Below are 26,636 nucleotides of genomic sequence, written 5' to 3' on the forward strand. Positions count from 1 at the left end.
GGTATGCATAAGTTATGAAGGATAGTGATGGTGATTACCTAGTCAGTATATCTTCTGCCTTCTCCACCGCCTCGTTCCATACTCCATCTCCATCTTCATCTGGAATCAGTTACAGAATTTGGTCCTGGAACACCAAGAATCAGTCAATCTTGACAGAGGGCTAGCCTGATATTAATGCCATCATGTTATATCTCGCCTCATAACGCGTCCACTACCACTATCAACGGCGAATCTTCCCTTTTGGTCATTTAGGGAGGAAATTTGATAGACGAAAGAAATACCCTATCTAATGCGCGAGAACCTCCAAGGATTTCTTCATCATGGATATTGATATTCAAGAACCCCGTGGCACGAAGCGTGCGGCGGAGGACACAGAGGCGATCAACAAACCCAAGCGGATCAAAGTCAGTGCAAACCCCCATCATTACTTTAGATTGTGACTAATAACGGTGCGTAGGCTCTCGATCCAGATGTGGTCAACAAAATCGCAGCTGGGGAGATCATTGTGGCTCCAATGCATGCCCTGAAGGAGCTGATTGAGAACGCTGTTGATGCTGGATCCACTTCCCTTGAAATCCTCGTCAAAGAAGGTGGTTTGAAGCTGCTCCAAATCACAGACAATGGACATGGCATAGATGTAAGACTTGCCTGCATCGTAGCATAATTACGATGAACTCAGCGCTAACCTGGAGATCACAGCGAGATGATCTGCCTATACTGTGTGAAAGGTTCACAACATCCAAATTGAAACAATTCGAAGATCTCACCTCTATCGGCACTTACGGGTTCCGAGGTGAGGCCTTAGCCAGTATCAGTCACATTGCCCATCTCACGGTTACTACCAAAACTGCTGGGTCAAGCTGTGCGTGGAGAGCTCACTATAGTGACGGAAAGCTTGTCCCTGCTAAACCGGGACAAAACGCTGCCCCAAAAGCCACAGCCGGACGTGGGGGCACTCAGATAACTGTAGGTGGCCAAAGGATTCGTCGCCGTTCAATGAGAAAGCTGACATAGCCAGGTCGAGGATTTGTTCTATAATGTTCCGACCAGACGCCGGGCTTTTCGGTCAGCGAGTGAGGAGTACGCGAAAATTCTAGACGTCGTTGGTCGATATGCGGTTCACTGTGCCGGTGTCGCTTTCTCCTGTCGCAAGCACGGCGATGCCGGTGTCAGCATTTCGACACCTTCTGCTGCAAACACAATTGACCGAATCCGTCAAATACATGGGAGTGCGGTAGCAAACGAGCTTATCGAATTCAAAGTAGAGGATAATAAGCTAGCATTCTCATCGAGCGGATATGCCACGAACGCCAACTACCATGTCAAGCGAACAACAATCCTCCTGTTCATCAATCATCGCGCAGTTGAGTCTACCGCCGTAAAGCGAGCAGTTGAACAGACTTATGCAGGATTTCTTCCCAAGGGAGGCCATCCTTTTGTCTACATTGACCTGGAGATCGACCCGCAGCGGGTGGATGTGAATGTACATCCGACCAAACGGGAAGTGAATTTCCTCAACGAAGACGAGATCATTGAATCTATTTGCAGCGAGATCAGGTCAAAGCTTGCACAGGTTGACTCTAGTCGAACCTTCCTGACACAAAGCCTTCTACCAGGAGTGACGTCGATTGACTCTTCAACCACTCGAGACACAGCAGAAGGGGGGGATTACACCCCGAAGACACCTGCAACGTCAAAGAAGCCATACGAGCACAACCTAGTCCGCACAGATTCCAAAGTCCGCAAAATCACATCGATGCTACCACCCGCAATGGATCAAAGCACAGAGGCACAACCCACCTCTTCCACCACCCCGAACGAGGGATTACAGTACGAGACATCAGGCCGCGAACCGCTCCGCATCGCCCTCACATCCGTCAAAAACCTGCGCGCAGAAGTACGCAACTCCATGCACAACGGACTCACAGAATCAATCGCATCACACACATACGTAGGACTAGTCGACGAACAACGCCGGATAGCAGCCATTCAAGCCGGCGTAAAGCTCTACCTCATCGACTACGGCATGTTCTGCAACGAGTTCTTCTACCAAATCGGCCTAACAGATTTCGGCAATTTCGGAACCATCAAGCTCGACCCACCACCCAAACTCATCGACTTGCTCCAAATCGGCGCGGAAGCCGAGCGCGAGATCCAACGAGCCCCTACCCCCGGCACCAGAGCGCAGCAGCAACAGCAGCAGCAGGAAGCCGACGAAATCTTCACCAGCGCAGCCGAAACAGTCGCCACAGCCCTCATCGCCAAACGCGAGATGCTCAACGAGTATTTCTCTCTCCAGATATCCCCAGACGGCGACCTCATCTCAATCCCTCTCCTCCTCAAAGGCTACGTTCCCGCACTAGCCAAACTCCCCCGGTTTCTCCTCCGCCTGGGCCCGTACGTCGACTGGACCAGCGAACAAACATGCTTCCATACCTTCCTCCGCGAGCTAGCCGCCTTCTACACACCGGAACAACTACCCCATTGTCCACCGGTAGAGGCCGCTGACGCCCCCGAAGAGATTGAGAATGGGGAGGACGAATCCACTACACATCGCCGGGCACAGCTGGCTCGGATGCTGGAGCACACGCTCTTCCCTGCAATGCGGGCTCGTCTCGTCGCCACGGCGCGTCTGGTGCGAGGTGTGGTTGAGGTAGCGGACCTAAAGGGTCTTTATCGGGTTTTTGAGCGGTGCTAATTCACAGTGGGCTTCAAGCGTGCGTGATCGGTGGGTCGGTTTCAATCTCTCAACACTAGTATATACAGGCCCTATGATAAAGCGAATCATTTTCGAAGATTTTTATGGTTTTGGACATTCAATTCCATACAGTATTAACACGGAGAAGTAGCACGTGAAAGAACCCAATACAAATCGTATTCCTCGCAAATCAAATCCAGATATCCACGAAAGAGAAAATAAGTAAAGAGAGAGAAAAAATCTCTCTCAAGAAATGCAACGCCAGCCAAGCCGCAGAAAAGCCAGAAAAAAAGAATACTGGCGAATCGTCGCTCATACATAAATCAAACATGTTTCAACATGTTTCAAACGCCAAAGGAAAATGTGACAATGTCCATCTCTCATCCATTCATTCATCCATTCATATCTTCATAGTCAATGTTCAGTATTATAGTCGGCCTGTTTAGTTTAGTTTCCGTCTGTGGGAGTAGGTCAATGGATATGTGCTTTCCGTCGATCGTCGTACACAGATGTACAAGAAGGTCTCCATCGGGGATGCCTTCTGGGAGGGAAGAGAAAGCTTGGTGACTGTCATCGAGTCGCCACGACATCGACGGTCTTCTCTTCGCTATCTTGAGTATGGTTTGTTCATCAGAGCGATCTCACGGGCCACGGTAGACCATTCGAGCTCTCGCCTCAGAGGCTTGTTGTGCTTTTGGATTTGTAACTCCTCCCATTTGAGCAGCTCGTATCTAGGTTGATGTATTAGCCAGGTGCTGTCACGCAATATGGATCCAGGTGGTATCATACACAAATCGCAGGTGGGGTTGGATTATGACATTTAACCTTCGTGCGCGCACAAAACAACTGACAGCCTGTTAGTCGCGTGAACCTTTCTTTTGTTGGAAACATCCGACTCACTATGCTCGCGGGAAAGAGAGCCCCAAAGACTCCATGACTTCAGCGATACAGATAGTTGCCGAGCGGGAGACCCCCACCCGACAGTGGACTAGAGTGGCGGTGCCATCTTCCTTTCCCTTGCCTAAAGAAAATGTGGTCAACGATGGACTTGTAGAACTGCATTGAAGAGGGGAGGGGAGCTCACGAATGAAATTCAGGCATCGATCAAACTCTTTTGTCAACGAGTCGACACCGTTGTCCTGAACTTGAGTGATATGCATCAGGTTCTCCGACCCTAGTTGTTCGGCCTCCACGTGGTGCCACGATACGGATTCGCCAATACTGAGGACACGCTTAATTCCAAGTGCCCGGAGCATGCCTGGGTTGTTCGCATGAGCGAGGTTTCCAAGATACATGTATGGCAAGATGCGGCTCGGGAGAGAGCCGTCGCACCAGCGAAACCATTGGGGATCTGGATGGCAGGTAGGCCTGTGCGAGTGGGTGGCCGGGCTCTCCTGCAGCAACCTTGTCTGCACGCTGCTTAAAAAGGTCACGTCGGACGGATAAGCGAAGAAGTTCCGCTTCTTGTCGCTGTGAAGCCTAAGCCACGCCTCGTGCGCAGGGATGCCTTCTGCGAACATCGCATACGCAATAACGAGCAGCGAACTCTCAGTATATCCATCGGGACAGTGCACCAAAACCTTGCGGGGCTTATTTGAAAGAGGGACCATCTGAATATCCCCATCCGCATCTAGATCCCTCGGGGACCCTGTATCTTCTGGGTTCGCTAGATAATAGATCCACCGCAGCGTGGTCACCAGGTCGTCTAGCTCCCTATTTTCACCGGAGGGTAAGAGGATCGATCCGGATGCTGGGAACTCCAACCGTGTCGGTCCCTTTTCGATCTGTTCGTTGAGCGATGCCAAATAGCGAGGACCAGGCATGCTCGCCAGGTCACTCGCCTCAATCAACAGATCATAGGATTCACCAGCTGCAGGGCCACCCGACCCCATCCTCAGCAGATGATCCGGGGTAGGACCTTGCCAGACATTGGTGGAAATCTCCGATGCCCGGGACATCTCACACATCTCAACCCGTTCCCATTGGACTGACTCTATATTAGCGGGCGCTACCTGATGAAGAAACATATTGGGACCCACAGAAATCGACCACTTGTCCCGTCAGCTGGCCGAGGGAGTTGACAGCCACCAGCTCCGGGGTGTGCTGCTCGATTTTGCAAAATGGTGCTAATCCACGGTTAGCTTCCGATAAGAGAACGGGGACAACGTAGCGATTGCAACTGACTTGAGAGGACAAAGGTATTATACGCCTGCAAGTACTGCTGAGGATCAAATTGGAGCCTCCAGTGCTGCTGCGCCGTCGCAATGCTCCCCGCAACCTCCATAATTTGTCCTTTGTCGCAACCCTCCTCCCCGTACACGACGATGTCCGACAATGGCGCCAGCTTGGCTGTCTGGATCTGAAAATTGCGCACTGAGAACCCCTCCCGAGGATCGGCGGCCAAAAAATCCAGACCCGAGGATGACAGTATTTCCTCCGGGCCCACGGCACCTTTCAGCCTCGCTGTAGCGAGATCGCCGCCCACCTTCACCAATGTAATCCCACGCCAGCATTTCGGAGTGACCCTGAGAGCGCGCTTTCGGTGGGTGAAAAATCCCAGCTGCAGGTGGTTCTCCGGGTGGAGACCGTGCAGCCATGGGAAGACCAGACTGGGATCTGGCAACGGCTGAGACGCACAATGGTTGAGAGCCGCAGATAGAGAGAATGCATCTATGGAATACAACGGAGGCGACTCCGAAATGCGGGAGAACGCATCCGGCGGAGAGAGCAAAGAGGAAGGAGATTGATCACCCAGGTCATCCTGGGTCGTCGAAGGTGTGGCGTCCGGGGATGGGCCCGTGGGGCATACGGGTAGGTGTCTATTCGGGATCGGAGAAGAACTTCGGTTGATTCCCAAGGACGGAGAGATGCCGGTCGGTGGAGGGGAGGGATGGCGCAGCGTTTGCTGCTGCACGACCACTGTAGCCATGTTGTCGGTATCAAAAAGGTATATAAGTCACACCTGTTTCTATACCAAATAGAGTTGCGGTTAAGAGGTAGGTCAATCACGCATTCTTCGGACAACCCGTGAGAAAGTAATAGTATCAATCTGTGCTAGTCGCCACTATCCAGAAGGAACATTGTCAGCTCAACAGACAGTCACGGTATAGTATCGGGAGAGAGATGTAGAGGAACAGGTAAGAAACAGTGCAGGTGTAAGAGCGGAGCCAGCACAAAAAGTGGGGGAGGTGGATGTCGTAACATACGTCACACGTGAAACACCAAACTGGCCCTGGGAGTTCTCCAGTCAGTGGACCGACCCACCAGATATGGGGACAAGAACCGCGAACAACCAGAAATCATCACCCATTCCAAAGAAAGGAGATGAATGGGAAAGAATCAATGACCAAGAGAACAAGAAGGATACCCACAAGATAATCAGAGACCAATATTTTAGAGTATCGCCCTGTCTTGACAATGCGATTGAAGACGCCCCACTGGCTGTTACACTTTAGCTTCCCAAGGACCGTCAATCCCAAATGAATTAATCCTAAAAAGAAGAATAAGGTTCCTGGTAAGTGAATGACCAGTTAGATGAAGAGACAATGAGGAATGATAAGAGTGATCATGAAGAGATTGAAGCAGAGAATGCAGAGGAATGAGATATGAAGAAATGGGAGGTTGTAAGAAGGAACGAAATCCAAACAATACGGGGAGTGGGGAGGGGTGGGTGCCTCACTGCCTTGGTGCCTAGCCCTGCCGTGGCGTCTTGGTCTGTGCAATTGCCGGTCTTCCTTCTTCCACCTTTCATGTGGGATTACAAGTGGGAAGGATGTTGATTCTTTCTTGTTTTCTGACCTGAATGGATTGGATGAATGTCTAACTCAAGGAGATCTTCTAATTCCTCTAATTCCTTCGATCGTCATCATCGTCATCCTCATTTCGGGCACCCTTCGTCGACATCCTGTTCACCACGTTTCCACTGGGAGCTCATCACATACCCAATGACCCCCCCTTGAGATGTTCAACATGCTGGACATGCTGGGCATGGAGGTGGTCCTCGCGAATGATCTTTGTCCGTGCGGACTGCCCCACCCACCCTTCCTCTAGGGCCCCGGTGAATCTTGAACGCCAAACATTCGTGACGAGAGAACGCCCAATAGGAGAATGAGGAGGGGGATGTTTTCTTGGGCTCTGGACCTCCGATAAGGCAACACAACACCTAAGCCTGGCGAGTCAGAGGCTGGAAAGACCATCTAGACCTGGCAAATGGGAGCGTGCACCCGGTAGCAAATGCAGGACCAACCAACCTCAGTGGACATAGCACCAGCCTCGCTATTTGGCACGAGGAATTCCCCGTCTAGCGCCTTCCCCCCTCCCCCCACCACCCCCCATTGTCCCCATCGCAACGGGTTGGGACAAGGATCCGTGGTTCTCTAGTGTCATGCGTCTCCCGCCTCGGGGTCCCCACCGTGATTGCGGGTACCAGTGGTTTGCACGACTGTGGCTTCAACCATTACCAAATATCTACGCTTTCGTCTCTCCGTGCACTGCGAAGTCTTCGGAGTGAGACTGGCCCCGGGGAGTCTTGGCTCTCTTGGGTCAATGGCCTCGATCGCTGATGGCTTGGAATGATGACACTGCTTCCGCTTAATATTATACTTTTCGAATCTCCAAACATCAAACTTGATGTATCAACGTTTATGGGATTAGCTTAATTTGCTCTGGGGATCAAACTTCACTCGCCAGCATATCGCCCGCCCAGTAGAACGAGATCGGCTCCTCCGAAAGCTAAATCGTTCAGGAAAACAGGAAAGAGAATATCATATCAAGAACAGCAATAGAACACAAATTATGCAAGCGGCATTGGGACACCCTTGAGTATGGTGAAACAACAGCAAGGATCGAAGTGTGAGTTGTACAAACACGGCAGAAATAAGGTGCCATCCTTCGGTAATCAGCGTCCTCGGGATAAGCGCACGGAGGATATCGAACAAAAGAAAGAAAAAAGAATCGGAAAGGAGGGAACAAGATCTTTCCTCAGGTCCCAAATAGGTCTATCTTTGAAACTGTTTTGACTCGGCCGCGCTTGCAAACAATTCTGAATTCAACTGATTAGCCCAGGGGCGAAGTCCATATCTCTACAGGGTCAGTTGCATTTGCAGATGCACGATGGGGCCTGATAGACCATTACAAAGTTCGAGGCAAAGCAGGATTACAAGGTGGCGCTACTCAATTAGGTACAGCTTGGGGCCCCTGCGCCCTGCCAACTGATGTTCGGCGGGCATAATCAAGCAGGGATATCCGGTCATACTTCGTACAAGAGGCGTGAACATCTGGCCCCAGTCACCCTTGAGCCTTCTTCAACTCCTGCGCAAGCCTCAGCAGATAAGACTGGGCCATGTCAGTCGAGAGTCACTCGGATATCCTGATCATCTCATGGATATCATTCCGTGATCTCTCATAGGCTTGCAGGTCCCGATTGCCGTAGACATCCCGACCCGCGGCATACCCTTTCTGGATACTGCGAAAGAAACATTGACGGCAATGCTGACCTGGCCTGTGTGTGACGCGTCTGCAGCCACAGTGGTGGGATGAAGAGAACGTCGCCTGAGTGCAAGTGGCCTCCTGTGGGGAAGTATGCGGGGTTGAAGTAACAGATCCATCCTTCTGGAATATGTTAAAGTTCGAGCTTGAGGCCCCAGCCGGAACACTCATGTGTTAAACGTCGCGCGGAGGGTAGAAAACTAGCCTGCTCTCCCCGCAAATTCGGCACAAAATAGTTACCATGACCTGGGGCAATCGCCAGCGCATTGTCATCCCCAACCAACTGTGACGACGTGGCTTACACCTTAGTGAAGCCAGAGAGTAATCGGACCAGAGATCCTCAGTGGAGCGCTGTGTGCATCTTCCGACACCTGTGAAAGCGGCTCGGGGAGTCGAAAATCATCTTTCATTCTGGAAATCAGCCACGAGGTTGGCAGGCTGTTTCGTCGCAGGTACTGGTGACCACCCGCGTGCACCTCGTCCATGAAAGCGCCAAACCATTCAGTTGCGTAAGAGAAGTTTTGGGGTTGGAAACTTATATCTTGTGTATGGGCTTCGTGCTCTACGGCTTGATTTAACTACGCTTAGCGAGGAAGCTTTTCGACTGCCATTGGGCATACGGGCGTACATTGCTGTCACCACCGAGTGCGCTGGTGAGATACTCTTTGATCCAGGGCTCTTTGCAAGGGTCAATGTCCGATCCTTCATTTATCACAGGCCTTCAGTCAGCAACAATCTGCTGAAGATGCGCGGGCTCTTCGACTCGCACGCGAGCAATTGGCACGATCCCTTCCGCCGCTTTGGAATCAATGCACTGAGGATTTCCGGATAGTCCAGCCGCCCCATGAGTAGGCTGGCTAGGTTTGAGAGACCAGGGCCCAGTTGTTTTCGGCGGTAGAGTCTTTCTGCTTCAGCATCCAGGTCCCCTCCGTCCAGACGGTTCCAAACGCGAAGCAGACGGCACCGCCGCCCAAAATGACTAATTCGGCGGGGGTGACAGTGCTCGCAGCATGGCCGACCAACAAAGGTCTCGGCCCTGCAAAGCCAGCCCCTAGTCCGATTGCAGACGGGATATTGGGGCTGTCATTCCAAGACATCTCGCCTTTCAAGCATTTCAACATAATTGACGAGTCGAGAAGCATAATCTCTTTGTCAAGAGGAACCACTTGTCGAGCGGTAACACCACCGACAATAACCAGACCCCACGAAGTCCGACTGACCGTAGCCCCAAACCGATTGATATACTTGAACAAAGGCGAGTTGTTTCGCAAGTTCTCGGTTTGGTCATCCAGTTCTAGGAAAAGGGATCCATCACTCTTCTGTCGGCATTTCCACGTCCAAAAGTCATCAAGGACAACTCCATCCGGGCCGATTCCCCCAAATAGCACCCCTGATGTATCATCAAGGTTTGTCAAGCAAGCCCCGAATCGAGACCCAACTTTATCTGTGTTGACCTCGACCTCTCGCCATCCATTTCCGCTTTTGCTCCACGATAACCATGTACCCAGCACGGAGCCGTTACTATCTTTTCCTCCGTATACAAGGACATAATCCGTGTCAAGGGTGACTTTCACAGCATTGTGCCTGAACCTAGGAGCCGGGAGATTCTGGGTTTGACGCCACTGGCCCGCTTCTCGCAGCCAGCAATCCTGAAACCCCGAGGCTGGGGAGGCTCTCCCTCCAACAAGTAGGCAGTCGCCGTTGCCCAGGTCCGTGACTGTGTGACACATTCGGGCCGATACGTCATTCGGGGGGAAAGGCAGCCGGGATTCGACGATGTCTTTCGAATCGGCATATAGGTCGGTGGATAGCAGCCGTGTTTGACGGCCTATCCCGGAATGGTAGCCGATCGATGAGTTTCCGTCGGGAATCAACGCCCCGAATCGCCGCTGGCCAACCACAGATGGGCAATTTGCCAGTAGTGAGAACTCGGCACTAGAGACTCCTGGCGCTTCGGGAACTGTTGACTCTGGAACGGCTTCGGAGCCTGGAGAAGTAGAGGCATGCAGGAGGAAGTAATGGGACGAATAGAGTGCGAGCTCTTCCCACTCGTCGAATGGCTCCACTAGATCTAGAGAGTTCCTGAGAGGGGTGCCGACGAATTCGTTGTCTGACCAAAGATCCCATAAACTCCTAGCCTTCGCCTGGCTCCATCCAGCGTCTATAAAGCGCTGCTCCTGCTGGCGCAGCGAAGGATATTCGTGTACCGAATGCAGGGGCGCGCCCATCTTTTTAAAGTGCTTCATCATGGCCGATGCGAAAGGATGCTCCGGTCCGTCGGGGAAAAACTGTTCCAATATGCAAAATTGAGCATCTTTCAAGGTGTCAGCATGCGAGTCCGTGATAAGCTGGGAAATTGTCGGTGTTCCTGACTGTTGCTTAGTTTCGAGGCCCATTGCAGGACCGCAGTGGCGGAATTGACGTCCATATATGTCAGGGACACTTCCGCCAGAAAGAGAACCGAGCACTCCGAGGGCAGGATTTGCCGTCTGAGCACTTCGTCTAGCCTTTCTAGGTTCTTCAGATCGCAGCCAACAGCCACATAATTCTTGCTGCGAACCAGGATGGGACTGTCGTCTGGCAGGAATTCTACATCCTGGAGGAGCTGTGTGATGTCGTCCGCTTTCTGGATGGACAGCTTTCTATTGACCATCAATTTCTCGTAATCGATATCCACGAACGTCGTATTTCTACAGAGGCTCTCGTCGGCGCTGAGCAGTATAAAGGGCAACGGATCACTACGACGTTCCGACTTAGCATCCAATCCATACGTTTCCACCTCGTTATCTTTCCGCCGCGTTACGACTCACAAGCCACAACCAAGATTCAAGACGAATTTGGGTTTCTCCGAAGGTTCGCGCATGAATCGGCGGACGCTCTCTTCCATCGTATGCATCCGAAGCCAGTATCCGCGATTGATCACAGGCGATCGTCGCTGGGGTTTCCCGACGAAATACCGGAAAAAGTGGGGTTTAGGGTAATAGAGCTGCTCGACGCTTCGTTTCGATGCGATACTACTATTGTTCGTCTTCAGACAGTCAAGTAAGTAACATCATCTCGCAGGATATGCGGGGTCAAGGACTCAATCGTATACAACTCACCGCCATCACCAAATCGGCGTCCTTTTCAACCTTAGAGACGCCTCCAGGGGCCGTCGCTGGCCCTTTTTTGGAGACCATCACTAAAGAGCCGAAAACACCGCTCCTGTAGAGTCTATAGACTGGTAGAATGTCAAATTATATGAAAAAGAACGGCAACCCGGGAGTGGGAAAAGCCCCACCACAATGTCTTGAAAAGTTTAGATCATCTGTAGTAATCAAGGTGTGGCCCGAGCGTCCAAGGCACGCTTTGCCGCGCGCCAGACTCAACCCGCGGTAGGAGGAGGAACTGCTTGTTGCTCTGCGATTTCCCCGGGTCCTCTCTTGCTCAACAATTCTCAACCTTAACGATCCTCCTTCCGTGCGCTGCGGACCTTGGTCGCTCCTATTTTCTGTATTGTACGTCTGCATGTGATCGCTGATCACCGGTATACTTAAGCCCCCCTCGGGACCCGTGAGGCGAAAGGTCATCGGTGACGAAATGGTCCTGTGATAGGATCGACCTGCTCTGCCTTTTAGCTTCCTGCCACTACCCACGAACCCCGCGAACATCCTTGTTGGCTCGATCTTGGTCGCGTAACGCTTCTTCTCTGATTCGATTTTCCAGTGTTTGCGCCACTTGTCTCTTTTTGAAATCGGTGTCGCGCTCGCAAGGGGTGCGACTGAGGAAAAATGGCCATGAATTTCGTGACGTTTAACCAAGACTACAGCCATTTGGCTGTCGGTAAGAGCTCCCCCACCTCCACCACCGAATACAGCCGTCGCGACAGGGACATTTGTTAATATCTGTCTACCAGCGACGTCTAGGGGTTTTCGAATCTTCACGACGGATCCTTTCGCCAAGAGCTATGAGACCAAGGAAGGGAATATCGCGATAATGGAGATGCTGTTCTCGACGTCGCTGGTTGCGCTCATTCTGTCGCCGCGTCGGCTTCACATCACTAATACCAAGGTTCGTAGACATCCTTTGCGCAAACATGTGGGGTTGTGCGACTGTCATGAGGAGGGGAGAGGAGAGGAAGAGGCAAGATACTGCATGCTGTTGGGACTGTTGGGCTGTTTACTCGATTTCGTGACTCTCGTTGACACTGCTTGTCTGCGTCTTTTCAATATAGCGCCAATCCACAATATGCGAATTGACGTTCCCTACCACCGTCCTAGCGGTCAAGCTGAACCGAAAACGCCTCGTGATCGTTCTAGAGGATCAGATCTATATCTATGACATCCAAACCATGAAGCTCCTATATACAATCCAGACCTCCCCGAATCCGAACGGCAAGACCTTCCATCTTCCGCTGCATTTGCATGAGCTTTGTTTCTAACATCCAGCAGCGCTCTGTGCCCTATCGCCATCGTCCGACAATTGCTATCTCGCATACCCTCTTCCGCTGAGAGCTCCGGCTGCTACTTTCAACCCCCCGCCTCATGCGCCACCGGGAGCAATGCACGTATCACCTACCAGTGGAGAGGTCCTAATCTTTGATACGTTGAAGCTAGAAGCGATCAACGTCATTGAGGCGCATCGGTCTCCTTTAGCATGCATTACACTCAACGGCGATGGCACTCTAATTGCCACTGCGTCCGACAAAGGAACAATCATCCGCGTCTTTTCCGTCCCCGATGGCCACAAACTCTACCAATTTCGGCGCGGGTCAATCCCGTCCAGAATCTACAGCATGTCCTTCAACACTACTTCGACCCTCCTCTGCGTCTCTTCGTCGACCGAAACCATACATCTATTCAAACTGAGCCACCCGGGCCAGTCTCCTGACGGCTCCTCCCCGTCCTCGCCCACCGCCCGCCAAGGAACATTGAGTCACAGTTCTCCGAGTCAATCGCCGGAAGCCGACGACATGGGGGAAGAATCGGGCTCGGAGGTAGCTATGCGGAAACACAATGGGACATTAATGGGAATCATCCGACGGACCTCTCAAAATGTCGGGAGCTCTTTTGCTGCTCGAGTCGGCGGATATCTCCCCAAAGGCGTCAGCGAAATGTGGGAACCAACGCGGGACTTTGCCTGGATTAAACTCCCCAAGGTCAACCAGGCCGCGGGAGGAAATGGAAATACTGGGCCGCTACGGAGCGTCGTCGCCATGAGTAGCAACACGCCGCAAGTTATGGTAGTCACCAGCGACGGTAACTTTTATGTTTACAGCATCGATCTCGCAAAAGGTGGTGAGGGCACATTGACAAAACAATACTCGTGAGTTTGGCTCGTTCATTGATTCTTGATATACATGCTGACAGAGACGCTAGCGTACTTGATACTAATGACAGGCTTGGATACACTGGTACTGATTACTGAATCCGCCACATCGTTGTCATACCAATCCCATTTAATTCCATCTCCTCTCTCTCTCTTTCTTTTGTTTTTTCAGTAATTTCCATGGGCTATCCTCGGTGGGAAGCAACGGTCTTTTTTCTACTTGCAGCATGCGGTTACGGCGGCGACTGTTTTCACGATATCCTTGGTCTTTTATGTTGTCTTTCATGCGACTGTCTGTATACTGTTACCACCTCATTCTTGAAGCATGGCAATAGTATAATGCACACTATCAAATTCCATGGTGGAAGATTCCCGTCATCCAGTACTGCAAATGCCGTCGTAATCTATAGTGATTGTGAAAGGGCAATTTTATATCTTATAATGATTGAGATGGAGACACTTAGAAGAACTGCTTTAAATTATTACACATAACGCAATTGAGTCGGGTTTTCCTCCCTTACTATCTTCCAGGCTATTCAAATCTTGTCGTTTTCAGATATAGATACAGGTCACATGACGATCATATAACGGAAAATGGACTCCAAATTTTCAATTGGTCAACACCACAAACATCAACTGTCTTTAACGACGAAGAACGACTCTGGGGTAATAATATTGTGTATAATGTCCCAGTTTCAAAGCTGAATTGGAGGCTTTGGGAATTAAGATTGCCTAAACCACCATCAGCTGTTACCCAAAATGCCCTTCTAAGCTCGCGCATTCTATCATACCTACTATAGCTCAGTCAATAAGCCAAAGTCTAGCCTTATCCGAGCGACCAAATTCCAACAGGATGTCTCTTGAATATCATGCTCCTTCTGGACAAGGCCCTACTTCCGGACAGGCCGACAGAGACCCTGCAAGACGCAGTCATACCGGAAAACGCCCGAAAAAGATCTTCAATCCACTACAGCGGGGCATACAAGACTTCGTGACAAACCATCTATCACCATCAACACTTTCCAACTACGGCCTCTCCCCAGAAACGCTATCATCGTCACTCCCAAAGCGCTTCACCGCATATGAACCGCTACTCTTGCTTCCCGCAAATGCGTTCAGCATCCCAGCACCATGGGGCTCACTCTACCAAGACCTAGACGCCCAGCAACGCCATCAGCTCTACGAGTCCCTAGCAGCAGCATTCAGCCACATGGGTGTGACACACATCGCGATCAACGCCCCCATCGCACCCACTGACACTCAAGGGCACGAGAATCGCATGCGAAGCCCCGTGGGCCTGATCCCCTTGCACGGAGACTTCGGGCCCCCGCCATCAGGAGACGGCGAAGAAGCGCAGCCGAGTGAGCTCGATTTCCAGCATGCGCTGTGGGTGCGCACGGTGCAGAACCACGGGATCGTGCAGATCTGGGCGCCGCTGTACACCATGTTCTCGCGGGGCAACATCACAGAGAAGGCGCGGATCCTGGGCGCGTTTGAGGGGCTCGATGAGGGCTCGCTTGCGGGGCAGGAGGTTGGGGATGTTGCTGTTGTTGATATGTATGCGGGAATTGGGTACTTTGTTTTCTCGTACTTGAAGAAGGGGGTGAGGAGGGTGTGGGGGTGGGAGATTAATGGGTGGTCTGTGGAGGGGCTGAGGAGGGGATGTGTGGAGAATGGATGGGGTTGCAGGGTGGTTGCTGTTCGGGATGGCGCTTTAAATGTGTCTGTGCAGGAGTTGGTTGAGAGTCTTGACGACCAGACCAGGGTGGTTATCTTCCATGGTGACAACAAGCACGCTGCCAGGATTTTGAGTGACGTGCAGCGGGCGACAGAGGCAACGCGCCCTGGTGAATGGAACAGCATCAGGCACGTTAATTTGGGCCTCCTCCCGACATCCCGTGCGGCGTGGGATAACGCCTGTAGCATGGTCGATGCTCAGAGGGGTGGGTGGCTGCACGTCCATGAGAACATTGATATACAGGAAGTCGAGCAGAAGAAACAGGAATTTACTACAGAGCTCCAAAGGATACGATCCCAGGCTATCAATTCGCCTGCCATTGCTGAGTGCCGCCATGTTGAATTTGTGAAGACCTACGCGCCGGGGGTCATGCACTGTGTCTTCGATGTAAGACTGTCGTCCCCATCCGACAACGGTCCGAAATAAGGCACTGGCGAAACAACAAAACCCAAACCCACCAGCTCTGACCCATCAATGAAATCGAGCCCAACACTTGCGCGCAGCTGGGCAAATCTGGATCCGGCCAGATCAAACAGTGAATATCCTATCCTCGGGACGAAAGGGTATCGATTTATCGGTTCATATCAAGTAACCGGCATTCACACTGTCCAAGGAGACATCATATATACAACAAAAGAAAAAGAGAAAATCAACGCCATACTGTACACGTCTTCAAATCTTTCTGCGGAACTTTTGCGGGATATTGTTCTCCACAATCTGTGTCCTTTCGAGCTGTTCCAGCCTTTCCGCCGCCATATCCTCCTCGTCGTGTCTCCGGAAATGCTCAATGTCTTCGGGATGGTTGAGGTCCTCCTCTGTTGTATCGTCTCCGTGGTACTTCTCGAAATGGTGGATTTCATACTCATACTCGATATCGCCGTGATGACCGGGACCAAACCCAAGATCGGGAAGTCGAGTGCCGGACGAGATCAAACGCATCCAGTTATCGCGGGAGATGATGCCAGTGTTGGTGGGGTCGAACAGCGCAAACACCTCCCGAACGCCCTGCTGCTTGCGATCTTCACTCACGCCGGCGTTCGACTCGTCGTCCAGGCCATATGTCTTCCGAACCTCGTCCAAAGTCCAAGCTCCGGAGTTATCGTAATCGTGAAGGGCGAAGAAGGAGCCGGGGTCGAAAGAATCGATGTGATGTTCCTCTGTTGGAGCAGCAGCGTTAGGACGTGCGATGTCAAGAGATCACTTGAGTCACCCACCATTCATGTGCCGCGTCGCCCAGTCAGAAGATGGGGGCTGATCGGAATGGGCGCCATGGGCATTGGCGACGCTGCCGCTCAAGGCCAGCAGAGCAGCTGCGAGGGTGATCGATGGGATAAACATCATCGACTGCACGGATTCAGGGGTTGTGACAAGTAGTTATAGGATCCAGAGGTTATAATTGCAGCCCGGCTACATAAATCAAAGAAAAATAAATACAACAATGAGACAAGACCAGTGCGTTCCACACAAAGGAGATGTCAACGTACAGATGGTATCTCAAGCTTCCCCGTGTCTGGTCCGGCTATCCTTAGAGCGGCTGTTTGCAGGGTTTGCACCCGCCCGGAGACCCGATGACTTTTTGTCGGCGAATTCGGTTCCTGGTCGTCCCACTACGACCTACATCACCACACTACCTTCGATCAACCATTGAGCCCTGGAGGGTCGTCAATTCCCTTGGTTTATTCGCCGGCCGCCCTCATTCATTCCGATTCCGGACAAGGCATGTCGTGATTATGCAAAGTCTCTGGACCCGTGCCGGTTCGGCGCAGTCGTCGACCTGTCGCTGCGTCTCATGCCTGAGCACCGGCGCGAGCGGATTGACCTCACGGACAGCGTCAGCCGCAAGCAAGAGACGTCTTCGGATCGGAAACTCGATTACGGCTTTTTATACGAGTATTTTCGCCGCCGCTGCGTTGGCAGATGCCCGGGCGAAGAATCAACGGCGTCTTGAATGGACGGAAAAGATCGCGGCCGTCAAGGAGGAGGTCGACAAGTTGATGGACGAGGAACAGCGCATTCTACAAGCAATTTCGCCGCAGCAATTGGCGACGCCTTTTCGTCGAATCTCCCAGATACGCCAATACAGCACTGCTGCTGCCCGCCGTCCCTCCGAACGACCCCGAGTCCAATGGCCGTCAAATAACCTTCGAAGGAACCCCCGGCGTGTCTCGGATTCGCCAATGTTTTCAGATGATCTGGAATTTGAGGATGGGTCACGCTCCGGCGGTGCTACTGTGGAGGTCGAGCAGGAGAGCCGGGTGGTCACAGAGATCCTTGCGGAAAACGAGGCTCCAATCTTTGAGGATGCAGACGATGGGACAGGCTTGTCAAATCACTATGATGCCTTTCCAGAATGGCTCTGGTATGAGCCGGTTCGCCTCAAGGCGATTCGGAAACTGGCGCTGAGACAGCTGGCTATTCGATTATTGCTGCGGCCGGCCATCGCGCACACATACGAGGGGATCCGGATGAACTACGCGCAGGACTCCTCCGTACCGCAGTTGAAGGTAGCCGATCTTCTCAAAGAATTGAGTCACATTCGACACAGAATGCGGCATTTGAAAACGTCGAGGGAAGCATACATCGATGATCTGACCAAGGATTTTCGCCTTCGCGATATGGATGAGGTGACACGCGAGCGCGCCCAGCTGGAAGAGGAGATGCGCAATGACACAGAAGTATACCTAGCCGAGGAGATGTCGCTCGCAGAATACCTTCTTCGACTGTCGAACAACATCATGCGTTCTAAAGACCCCGATCGGTCTACCGCTTTACGGTTGATGCTTTTGGCTTTTTACAAAACCAAACAGCACGATCTATGCCACCTGGTTATGAAGACGATCCTACCTCACAAGTTTCCTCTGAACGCCTCTCTTATCCTCACGATTCTTACCTTCTACCGCAAGGACAAAGACCTCCGGTCATTCGACCGGTTTCTGAATATGCTGTGCGGGCAGGGTTATCCCATTGACATGTACAACCTGAGCTACTACGTCAAGGAAGTAATCAACGGCATCGAAATTGCCGTTCCCCCTGTTCAATCCGCTAATGCCGTCGCATACACTGTCCTGATCGTGTCTTGCTTGCGTTTTAACCAACCCGAGCGAGCCGAAGCATACCTCCAAGCGGCTAGGAGGATAGGGTACATGGACCATTTTCCCAACCTGAATGCATATTTAGCATTCTATGCCAATCGACACGACTGGGATATGGGCGTGCAGACCATGAAGAGATGTCTGGCTTTCATCTCTTCATCAACAGCCCACGAAGAGGTCAGTGTGGAGAAAATGATCCTTCTAATGACCAACCTTTGCGACTCCTGCGAAAGATACGACGTCTCCGAGGCAATCATCGTCGCCGCAGTGGACAGTGGCTTCGACTGGAGGTGCGCTATGGAGCACCTGCGTATCGAATCAGCCATAGACCCACATTCCCGCCGATGGCACGTAGCAGAGGACGCCTCGCCAACGAGTCTCAACGCCCGAGACAAAGCGACATGGGAGAAGTGCTACGCATTCGCCAACGCCTTCGGAGAACAACTCAACGAACTCGCCTTGGACGAGCACAAATCCTCCGCTCGCCAATGGCAAAAGCTAATGGGGACCTACGCCCAGCAAGTCCTCGACTCCGTCCTCGCCGGGAAGCCCGCAGAGCACCGAAACTCCAACCTCGCTCCAGAGCCCAGCAACACAAGCCAACAAGAATCTCTCCTCGAACAAATCAACATCGAAGACGACCGGTTCAACGTCGACGAAGAAGAGTTCCACGAAGCGAAACGCACCGCCGAAGCACAGAAAGAAGAGATCTCCTCCCTAAGAGACGAAGTCTCGCACCTAAAGCAGCTTATCTACAAACTCCACCAGACTACCCTCAACAGCACCTCCATAGCCCAGTCTGCCTCCAAAGACCTAGAACAGCTGAAAGCCCAGCTCGCATCCACAAAGACCATCCTTCCACCCAAAGCCGCTGCTCTCGACGAGGCGCCGCCAGCGCCTCCACATCTAAGCGTTCGATATATCAAGTCGTCGTCTTGAGCGGCACGGCACGGCACCCCTCGAATCTTGGAGCTGTCTGCTCCGGGTCTCAATTCAAACAAACCATCGGCGACAAGCGCTTCAAGAAAGCGTGTACATTGTGTTAAGTTAACTCGGCGGAGTTATCATTGGTTTATCTATATGTTTCATTATTCTTTTTTTTCTATACTTTTTTTTTTTTGGCTCCGCCTACTGATACCTTAGTGAACTGTACATTATCATGATAGAATTGGAATCAACGACCAGGCCATCATCTCTCAATTACGCCTTTTTCAGCTTATTCATGTGGGATTTTGGGACTAAGGAAAATCTATACGTGTAACAACAGATGCTTTCATAAAGAAATACATATCAAGGATATGGGAAATCATAATTACTCAGCTTCATGAGACAGACAGCATTACTTAGATCATTTGCCAGTCCTGTAATCAAGGGAAGTTCCAAGTTTTCTCTATACAAACTGACAATACATATCGATTGTCAGGCGCTACTCCTAAGCATAGACAAGAAGAAAATGAAAGAAAAAGACAGATAGAGGAAATCTACAGAAGCGTACCGGCCACGACGCCAAATAGAAAGAACATTTCATCAACATAAAATAGATGTCTAGAAAGGGTAAATAAAAAAAGGAACTCCTAAAACCGCAAATACACATAATCTATCGTCTCCGTGATCCCTCAGAACGCATCTTCTCCTTGCGCGTAAGCCGCTCGGCGGCGCGGAGAAGAGCTGACCGGATGTCGCCCTTGGCGAAGGTTGAGATGTCGTAGTATGCGGGGGCGATATCCTGCAAGCATCAATTAGTTACTGCTCGTCTTCTTCCACTTATTGTCGGTGGGGGGGGGAATATCTTACCAGGAGCCACTCAGGCTTGACGGCGGTGACAGTCCGGATGTAATTCTTAGTGGTGAGCACAAATTCATTGTACAGGACCCATTCAGCTTCGTGGCTCAGAACAGTCGAGGGATGCAACAAGACATTTTGGTTGTCCTTGATGGTCGTGTACATGTTCTTTCCCTGGCTTTCCTTCCTGGCGACCTGCATGAAGAACCCAGCGCACAGGGCACGGCGGATGTTCTCGTAGTACTTCTTGTCCTCGAAGGGAGTGGAGACCATCTCGAGCTCTTCGCGCTCCATGATGCGCAGAAGCTGCATGCGCACGTTATCTGCCGACTGGAGCGATCGCAGGGAGAGGAAGTGGTCGTGGCACCACTGCTTGGGGTTTTCCTGGGCGTCGGCGCCCTTGAAGGCGTGGTAGACGTTGAGCATGGTCAGTTGGTCGCCGTCGGGGTGAGCGAAGAGGTTCTTCATCTCGTCGGCGCGCTTGCGCTGGGATGCCGGTCGCACGAAGACCTGGGGGACGGACAGAAGGGCCGTGATGGAGAGGATCTCGTTGGAGCAGTAGAACTCGGGCGAGCTGATCAGCATGACCGCCAGGGCGGGGTCAAGGGGGAATTCCGACGCCAGACGGCCCAACGGAGTGAGGTTGCCCTCGTCATCCAAGCACGCCAGGTAGTTGAGCTCCTCCAGGGCTCTCATCAGGGTCTCGGGGGCGGGGGGGTCCATCAAATCAAAGTGGACCAGATCATCGACACCAAGTTTCTTCAACTCCAGGACGGTGGACGACAGGTTGGAGCGCAGGATCTCAGGGTAGGTCTGGTCGATCAGTTCCTTCTTGAAGGCGCCTTCGGTGTAAAGGCGGAAGCACTTTCCGGGACGTGTACGACCGGCACGACCGGCACGCTGCTGCGCCGAAGCCTTGGAGATCGGAGACACCAAGAGCGACTCGACACGGATGCGGGGGTTGTAGATCTTCTGCTTCGAGAAACCCGGGTCCACGACATACACGATACCATCGATGGTCAGCGAAGTTTCGGCGATGTTCGTCGACACGATGACCTTTCTCCCAGCGCGACCTCCGGGGCGCGTTGGGCCGGGGGCCGGGTCGAAGATGCGTTGCTGCATATGCGGCGGCAGACTGCCATAGAGCGGGTATACCTTCAGCGGACCGGCGCCAACTTCTCTGGTCATCTCATCGGCCTCCAGGGAGATCTTGCGCGAGGCATCTTCAATTTCCTCCTCACCAGTCAGGAACAATAAGATATCACCATCTGCCTCGGTGGCGTGAATTTGGAGAACCGTGCGGATGGCGGCCTCCACGTAGTCATTTTCGGGTTCGGGGGTGTAGAAGATCTCGACCGGGTGGGTGCGACCGGGAACGGCGAGGAGAGGGGCATCCATGAAGTAGCGCTGGAACTTCTGCGCATCCAGAGTCGCAGACATGATGATGATCTTCAGATCCGGGCGTCGCACCACAACCTCCTTCAGTAAACCCATCAGAACATCCGTCGCCATGGTCCGTTCGTGAGCCTCGTCCAGAATGATCGTGCTGTAGCGATTTAGGTTATGGTCATGCATGGCCTCCCGCAAAAGCATACCGTCCGTCATGTACTTCAGGAGAGTCTTGGGGCCCGTCTTGTCCTCGAAACGGATGCTGTAACCCACTTCTTCTCCCAGCCTGACATCCATTTCTGCCGCCACACGCTGGGCGACGGACATGGCCGCCACTCGACGGGGTTGCGTACAGGCGACCATCTTACGCTGAGTTTGCGGCTGGTCATCGAACAGGACGAACTGAGGAATCTGTGTCGTTTTACCGGAACCGGTTTCACCCACGAACACCAGGATTTGCGACTGCTGGTAGAGTTGTAAAAATTCATCTCTATAAGGAACCATGTTAGAGATCAAGAACATCACCCCGGCAACATCAAGAACAATCCAACACTTACCTCTGGGCATGGACAGGCAAATCACGGCGCCCCTTCATGATCGAGAAGTACTTGTTGGAGAAGGGCTGCTGGGTGAACGGGTTGATATCGCCATCTTCAATCTTCTGGGCCTGGGCGGCAGTCGTCCGGTGTCTCTTCACTTTGGCGAATGCAGAGCCCTTGCTGAGAGCGCCATCGGCCGACTCATCCTCATACATATGCGCCAAATAGGGGTTGTTCTTAGGGTCTGTTGAAGCCTTATCCATCTTCTGGCGTTTCGCGCGCGAACCTTCAGAATCGGAGCGTCGATCGGTCATGACGAGAAAACAAACAATAAGAAATCAAAAAGAACGGAGGGAGTCTCCTGAGAAGGAGAGAAAGTGAATGATATGGGTATAGTTCAGCAAAGACTTCTCCACAACCGCCGGGGGTTTTCAACGAGCGAGTCAAGATGAGGTTGAAGAGGAACGAGTTTCGATAACGGAGAGAAAGAGGTCTAGATAGATGACTGAGGCGGAAACATAGAAAAAAAAAAAAAAAAAAAAAGGTCCATTTGACCCAGATAGGCAACTCTGCCGCGCATCTATTGCCATTGGTCAGATCTCCACCGCCCTGGGGATTCTGCCGCCACAACCCCGCGGAGCAAAAACAGCGGCAAGGGACTGACACTGTTTATCCTCTCTCTGTCTACACTCTCACCTTTGTCAAAGGGGTGAAACTTTCCCCTCTCTTAGGGTTGTTGGGTCTCGGACTTACAATTTCTCCTCTTCCTTGCATCTTTTTCTGGTCCGGCTTGAGACGGAAGATAATTGGATTGAATCGATTCAATTGTTGGAGTTAAACCATCCAGATAGGCATCAGATCATCCATCTTCGACACAGTCATTTACCTGCTATCTATCTGTCTGCATATATTCTCTCTTTGGTGTCATCTTTTTTGTACTAGTTTGGAGACAAATCTGATACTTTGGTTATCATCGCTTTGGCCATTGGTCGTTCCATACCCCCAATATCCACTGGATACTTCTTTTTTGCTTGACAGACTTATCCAAGGCTAGTGACCTGATACTGGGCTATCGCGAACATGGAGACCTACAGCAATCCGGACGAGATACCGCCCAGCTTCTGCGTTGGGCAGCATGAAAGCAAACGGGCCCTACCCATCAACTCTCAGACCGTGCGGTCAGCGCACGAAAGCAATGTACGGGATGTACCTCCTCGGGGTTCTATTGTTTCCACTAATGGGAATTGATCACAGTATGACCTGCTCACTACCCCCATTACGACCTCCCATTTTCAATCCAGGGTTCTTGGCCTGCTCTCCGCCCACCTGCCCAAAATGCAGTCGCCGTCCCCGGACGCCAATGGGACCATGGAAACCACCGAGAACACAAGGCCTTTGGACATTCCGCCGCTCGCACCCTCCGATACCCATCTCACCCCGAACGATGCGATGTCTCAGTTGGTGGGCGTCACCAGTTCCTGGATTGACATGTGTTCTCCGGATCCGTTGATTGCCGACATCTCTCGCCAAGTGTTCATGCTCGAGGTGGCCTATGCAGCCTTCTGCGGAATTGGATATATTCTGGTCCCTGGCCCGAAACTGCACCACCGGGACATGCATTCGGAGGGTGTGATGTACTACGCGAGAGCGATTCAGGACGCTATCACAATGGGCCCTTACATTCAATTCCACATCTGGGTGAAGTCTGTGGACAATCCGGAACTCGAAGTAGACGAAATGGGCGATTTGGCTCCCCTTGCCCGTGAAGAATTTCTAGAAGACTTGGACGACGGGTCGTCCCCGCCGCTTGATCCGTTTGGAACCTGGGATGCGTGGGACACTATCCGCAGAGCTTGTAAATATCATACGCGGCTTTTTGTAGGTAAGAATAGGTCACCTCTCTCTCTTTCACTTCACGGCAGCCTCTCTGGGTCTCGGCGGTTACTGCTTTTTGTTCGGCTTTCGTTCGCCGAGTAATCCTTGCTAACTTGGTCTTGTAGCACTTGCATTGCCGAAACAGCTTCCACCGATGTCTGTGCAGTCTCGGTGGCATTCAGAACCAGTTCATATGCTGACTTTCGACGCCAATTCGTTCATCAAGAACCAAAAGGGCTTTCCCGTGCTGTCCAAACCGCATCAATCGATGATATCCCGGTTCATGCGTCTTCGGACTGCTCCATGGATTCTCCTGTGTGATGTTGGTCCAATTCCTGGTGTGGAGGCAAACGAATCATCCACAGGCGGCCGTCAGGGCGCGGACTATCCCAGTCTCACACAGGCAGCGGTCTCAAACAAAAAGAACCACGACCCAACTCCCCATCTGTCGTATATCAGGAATCTTCAACAGCGTCAACCTTCCAGAACCGCCATGGAGAGGTTTGGCGTAGGATACCAGGATTATTTGCAAGCTCCCCTCCAGCCATTGACCGTGAACTTGGAAAGTATAACTTATGAGGTCTTCGAAAAGGATCCCATCAAGTACGAATGGTATGAACGGGCCATTGCCAAGGCTTTGAAAGATTGGAAAGAGCAACAAAAAACCACATCGCACCCAGATGGACGGGTGCTCGTTGCCGTGGTGGGTGCTGGCCGAGGGCCGCTGGTCTCCCGGGCGCTCAAGGCGAGTGCCGAGACAGGCATTGAGATCGACCTGTGGGCTGTCGAGAAGAACCCCAACGCTTTTGTCCTGCTCCAGCGGCACAATCAAACGCTGTGGGGTGGGAAGGTCACCCTGGTTCAGTCGGACATGCGGGGCTGGAAAGGACCGAAGGTAGAGGTGAAGACACCGGCCGATACTCCGTCCATACCTGTTGGAAAGTCCCTCGGGATCGAGAATTCCCTCCTTTACGAACCGGTTTCCGGTCAGAACAGCCCAGATCCAAGCACCAGCCAGGGCCCTCGCGATCTGACATCTACGACCGTCGACATTGTGGTCTCAGAGCTCTTGGGCTCCTTCGGTGACAATGAGCTGTCACCGGAATGCTTAGATGGTATCACTCATCTCCTGAATCCTACGCATGGCATTTCGATCCCGGCTTCGTACACTGCCCATCTCACGCCGATCTCAGCACCCAAGCTGCACTCCGACATCATGAACCAGACGATATCCAACCCCGCAGCCCCGGAGACACCATATGTGGTCATGCTACACGCCATCGACTACCTGTCTACCAACCAACCCTCAGCAGCTACCACCATGAGCATCCACAGCGGTAGCACCAATAACAACGGCCGGACCTCGATATCCACCCTACCGGGGACTGAGACCCCAATTCCCGATGTGCAGACCGCATGGTCCTTCTCCCACCCCAACAGGCATATCCCCCCGCAGGCACCTGGTTCCTCGACGATCTCCAATGCCCACAATGTCCGCCGGACCCGCTTGACTTTCCCGGTCCAGAATCGGGGCGTTTGTCACGGTCTGGGCGGATATTTCGAGACGGTCCTCTACCGGGACATTGAGTTGTCGACGAACCCTGTCACCATGGACAGCAAGAGCGCCAACATGATCAGTTGGTTCCCGATCTATTTCCCACTCAAGGTAAGGCGGCTAGCCTCTTCGATTTTTGTCCTGAAACCACAGCATAGACCCCAAAGCTAACAATCGCGATCTCCAGACGCCGCTGAATGTCCCCGACAATGGGGAGATCGTCGTGACCATGTATCGCCAGACGGATGGTCGGAAGGTTTGGTACGAGTGGATGGCCGAAGTGTTCGCGCTTGAGCGTTTCACAGGGCCCTCTGGGGAGTCCGTTGCCCCAGTCATGAGCGGAGCCCGGGCAGTATCTCCGGGAGACAAGGGTGCTCAGAGCGCTAAACCACCACAGCCCAGGGGGGGTCACGACCGCATCCGTCGAGTGAGGGTCGGCATGACCGATCTTCATTCGAGCATCAAGGAGGGGTGCTTGATGTAGTGCCTTAGGGTAGGCCGAGTCATTGGCTCTTATGCAGCGGGTGGGTTATCTTGTCTGCGGACGGTATCAACAATAAAGATATCAGGCAGTAAAAAGAACGAACGGAAGGAAGGAAGGAAAAGGATAGGGAAGAAATTACAGAAATGCAGGGTGATACAAAAGCCATATGGAAAGAGAAATCTATACCTATGATAGGAGCAACAAGATAGCAACGAATATCAGGATCTTCCCGGTGTGTCTCAGGTACACCGGACGCCCGGTTGGATCTCACTAAGGAACACCACGCCATTATATCATGATCTGGGGGATAATTGGGGGAGCAGCGCTGTATACTGATTGACCTAGACTATCCTGGATTTTTAGTTTGAATCTTCTAATTCAAATGCAACCCGCGTCTTCTGCATAGATGACTAGACGTTCTAGGCCAAAAAATTCCCCCATCAAGGGGAGAAAGGAGCTCAGACAGAGCTCCTTGGGAAGGTTTGATATTTGGGTTGAACATGATATATCTACAGCTGGTACGGTTCTAGTTCAAATATGTGGTACCTTGATGTTGAATACAGATAGATACCTACCGAGCAAAAATCCACCATTATTTCTTTGGCTATAGGCTTACTAGTATATACTAATTTCTGAATATAATTTTGTTTGACACTGGTAGTTCATTCTAAGACTTTTACACAAATGTAT

At 52.0% G+C, this 26,636-nt stretch overlaps 10 protein-coding genes across 10 annotated transcripts; 5 read left to right on the forward strand and 5 right to left on the reverse strand.

Moving 5' to 3' along the window:
• Positions 1-318: 318 nt before the first annotated feature.
• Positions 319-2,782, forward strand: P168DRAFT_304987 (mismatch repair ATPase MLH1; the record flags this gene model as incomplete). Its single annotated transcript, XM_024838885.1, has 4 exons — positions 319-404; positions 458-637; positions 700-966; positions 1,019-2,782. Coding segments are annotated over 4 exons (2,213 nt in total), but the record flags the coding sequence as incomplete, so codon positions are not given.
• Positions 2,783-2,791: 9 nt separating this feature from the next.
• On the reverse strand, positions 2,792-3,161 carry P168DRAFT_166942 (uncharacterized protein). Its single transcript, XM_024832873.1, has one exon. It carries the CDS (start codon positions 3,016-3,018, stop codon positions 2,833-2,835), a length of 186 nt encoding a protein of 61 aa, XP_024692227.1. The 5' UTR covers positions 3,019-3,161; the 3' UTR covers positions 2,792-2,832.
• Positions 3,162-3,305: 144 nt separating this feature from the next.
• Positions 3,306-5,627, reverse strand: pps1 (tyrosine/serine/threonine protein phosphatase PPS1; the record flags this gene model as incomplete). Its single annotated transcript, XM_024833551.1, has 6 exons — positions 3,306-3,429; positions 3,488-3,544; positions 3,599-3,719; positions 3,783-4,685; positions 4,738-4,824; positions 4,883-5,627. The coding sequence occupies 6 exons, from the start codon at positions 5,625-5,627 to the stop codon at positions 3,306-3,308; spliced, it is 2,037 nt and encodes a 678-aa protein (XP_024692228.1).
• Positions 5,628-7,913: 2,286 nt separating this feature from the next.
• P168DRAFT_311230 (tRNA methyltransferase PPM2) lies at positions 7,914-11,432 on the reverse strand. The gene is made up of 9 exons (XM_024839473.1): positions 11,287-11,432; positions 10,996-11,213; positions 10,559-10,923; positions 9,058-10,499; positions 8,919-8,999; positions 8,814-8,861; positions 8,517-8,763; positions 8,194-8,266; positions 7,914-8,162 (listed from the first exon to the last, which is right to left on the reverse strand). Exons 1-9 carry the CDS (start codon positions 11,362-11,364, stop codon positions 8,054-8,056), a joined length of 2,661 nt encoding a protein of 886 aa, XP_024692229.1. The 5' UTR covers positions 11,365-11,432; the 3' UTR covers positions 7,914-8,053.
• A 164-nt stretch (positions 11,433-11,596) lies between these two features.
• P168DRAFT_290803 (phosphoinositide binding protein ATG18) lies at positions 11,597-13,851 on the forward strand. The gene is made up of 5 exons (XM_024837293.1): positions 11,597-12,007; positions 12,081-12,235; positions 12,399-12,558; positions 12,616-13,489; positions 13,543-13,851. Exons 1-5 carry the CDS (start codon positions 11,956-11,958, stop codon positions 13,589-13,591), a joined length of 1,290 nt encoding a protein of 429 aa, XP_024692230.1. The 5' UTR covers positions 11,597-11,955; the 3' UTR covers positions 13,592-13,851.
• A 337-nt stretch (positions 13,852-14,188) lies between these two features.
• Positions 14,189-15,656, forward strand: P168DRAFT_270034 (tRNA(Phe) (4-demethylwyosine(37)-C(7)) aminocarboxypropyltransferase; the record flags this gene model as incomplete). Its single annotated transcript, XM_024835183.1, has 1 exon — positions 14,189-15,656. Exon 1 carries the CDS (start codon positions 14,346-14,348, stop codon positions 15,654-15,656), a length of 1,311 nt encoding a protein of 436 aa, XP_024692231.1. The 5' UTR covers positions 14,189-14,345.
• On the reverse strand, positions 15,481-16,702 carry P168DRAFT_290804 (nucleobindin SSP120). The gene is made up of 2 exons (XM_024837294.1): positions 16,445-16,702; positions 15,481-16,387 (listed from the first exon to the last, which is right to left on the reverse strand). The coding sequence occupies exons 1-2, from the start codon at positions 16,569-16,571 to the stop codon at positions 15,903-15,905; spliced, it is 612 nt and encodes a 203-aa protein (XP_024692232.1). The 5' UTR covers positions 16,572-16,702; the 3' UTR covers positions 15,481-15,902.
• Positions 16,703-16,851: 149 nt separating this feature from the next.
• P168DRAFT_327700 (uncharacterized protein) lies at positions 16,852-19,530 on the forward strand. Its single transcript, XM_024841270.1, has one exon. The coding sequence runs from the start codon at positions 16,961-16,963 to the stop codon at positions 19,259-19,261; it is 2,301 nt and encodes a 766-aa protein (XP_024692233.1). The 5' UTR covers positions 16,852-16,960; the 3' UTR covers positions 19,262-19,530.
• A 224-nt stretch (positions 19,531-19,754) lies between these two features.
• Positions 19,755-22,501, reverse strand: P168DRAFT_270041 (DEAH-box ATP-dependent RNA helicase PRP43). Its single transcript, XM_024835184.1, has 3 exons — positions 22,051-22,501; positions 20,117-21,983; positions 19,755-20,048 (listed from the first exon to the last, which is right to left on the reverse strand). The coding sequence occupies exons 1-3, from the start codon at positions 22,344-22,346 to the stop codon at positions 19,920-19,922; spliced, it is 2,292 nt and encodes a 763-aa protein (XP_024692234.1). The 5' UTR covers positions 22,347-22,501; the 3' UTR covers positions 19,755-19,919.
• Positions 22,502-23,112: 611 nt separating this feature from the next.
• On the forward strand, positions 23,113-26,221 carry P168DRAFT_270045 (protein arginine N-methyltransferase; the record flags this gene model as incomplete). Its single annotated transcript, XM_024835185.1, has 4 exons — positions 23,113-23,229; positions 23,287-23,914; positions 24,033-25,573; positions 25,650-26,221. The coding sequence occupies 4 exons, from the start codon at positions 23,113-23,115 to the stop codon at positions 25,944-25,946; spliced, it is 2,583 nt and encodes an 860-aa protein (XP_024692235.1). The 3' UTR covers positions 25,947-26,221.
• Positions 26,222-26,636: the final 415 nt, after the last annotated feature.

This window comes from Aspergillus campestris (genome assembly GCF_002847485.1).
Source record: "Aspergillus campestris IBT 28561 chromosome Unknown P168scaffold_7, whole genome shotgun sequence".
In the NCBI taxonomy this organism is placed as follows: Eukaryota; Fungi; Ascomycota; class Eurotiomycetes; order Eurotiales; family Aspergillaceae; genus Aspergillus; species Aspergillus campestris.

Coding starts and splice junctions, on each gene's coding strand:
- P168DRAFT_166942 (XM_024832873.1), bottom strand. CDS start 3,018: ATGTATGAGCGACGATTCGCCAGTATTCTTTTTTTCTGGCTTTTCTGC.
- P168DRAFT_311230 (XM_024839473.1), bottom strand. CDS start 11,364: ATGGTCTCCAAAAAAGGGCCAGCGACGGCCCCTGGAGGCGTCTCTAAG. Junction 9,000..9,057: donor CCGAAAACAACTGGGCCCTG/GTCTCTCAAACC, acceptor GGAAATCCTCAG/TGCATTGATTCCAAAGCGGC. Junction 8,764..8,813: donor CACTCGGTGGTGACAGCAAT/GTACGCCCGTAT, acceptor CGCTAAGCGTAG/TTAAATCAAGCCGTAGAGCA.
- P168DRAFT_290803 (XM_024837293.1), top strand. CDS start 11,956: ATGGCCATGAATTTCGTGACGTTTAACCAAGACTACAGCCATTTGGCT. Junction 12,008..12,080: donor CTACAGCCATTTGGCTGTCG/GTAAGAGCTCCC, acceptor TCTGTCTACCAG/CGACGTCTAGGGGTTTTCGA. Junction 12,236..12,398: donor TTCACATCACTAATACCAAG/GTTCGTAGACAT, acceptor TTTTCAATATAG/CGCCAATCCACAATATGCGA.
- P168DRAFT_290804 (XM_024837294.1), bottom strand. CDS start 16,571: ATGATGTTTATCCCATCGATCACCCTCGCAGCTGCTCTGCTGGCCTTG. Junction 16,388..16,444: donor GGCGACGCGGCACATGAATG/GTGGGTGACTCA, acceptor CTGCTCCAACAG/AGGAACATCACATCGATTCT.
- P168DRAFT_327700 (XM_024841270.1), top strand. CDS start 16,961: ATGCAAAGTCTCTGGACCCGTGCCGGTTCGGCGCAGTCGTCGACCTGT.
- P168DRAFT_270041 (XM_024835184.1), bottom strand. CDS start 22,346: ATGACCGATCGACGCTCCGATTCTGAAGGTTCGCGCGCGAAACGCCAG. Junction 21,984..22,050: donor TTGCCTGTCCATGCCCAGAG/GTAAGTGTTGGA, acceptor GGTTCCTTATAG/AGATGAATTTTTACAACTCT. Junction 20,049..20,116: donor TCAAGCCTGAGTGGCTCCTG/GTAAGATATTCC, acceptor TGATGCTTGCAG/GATATCGCCCCCGCATACTA.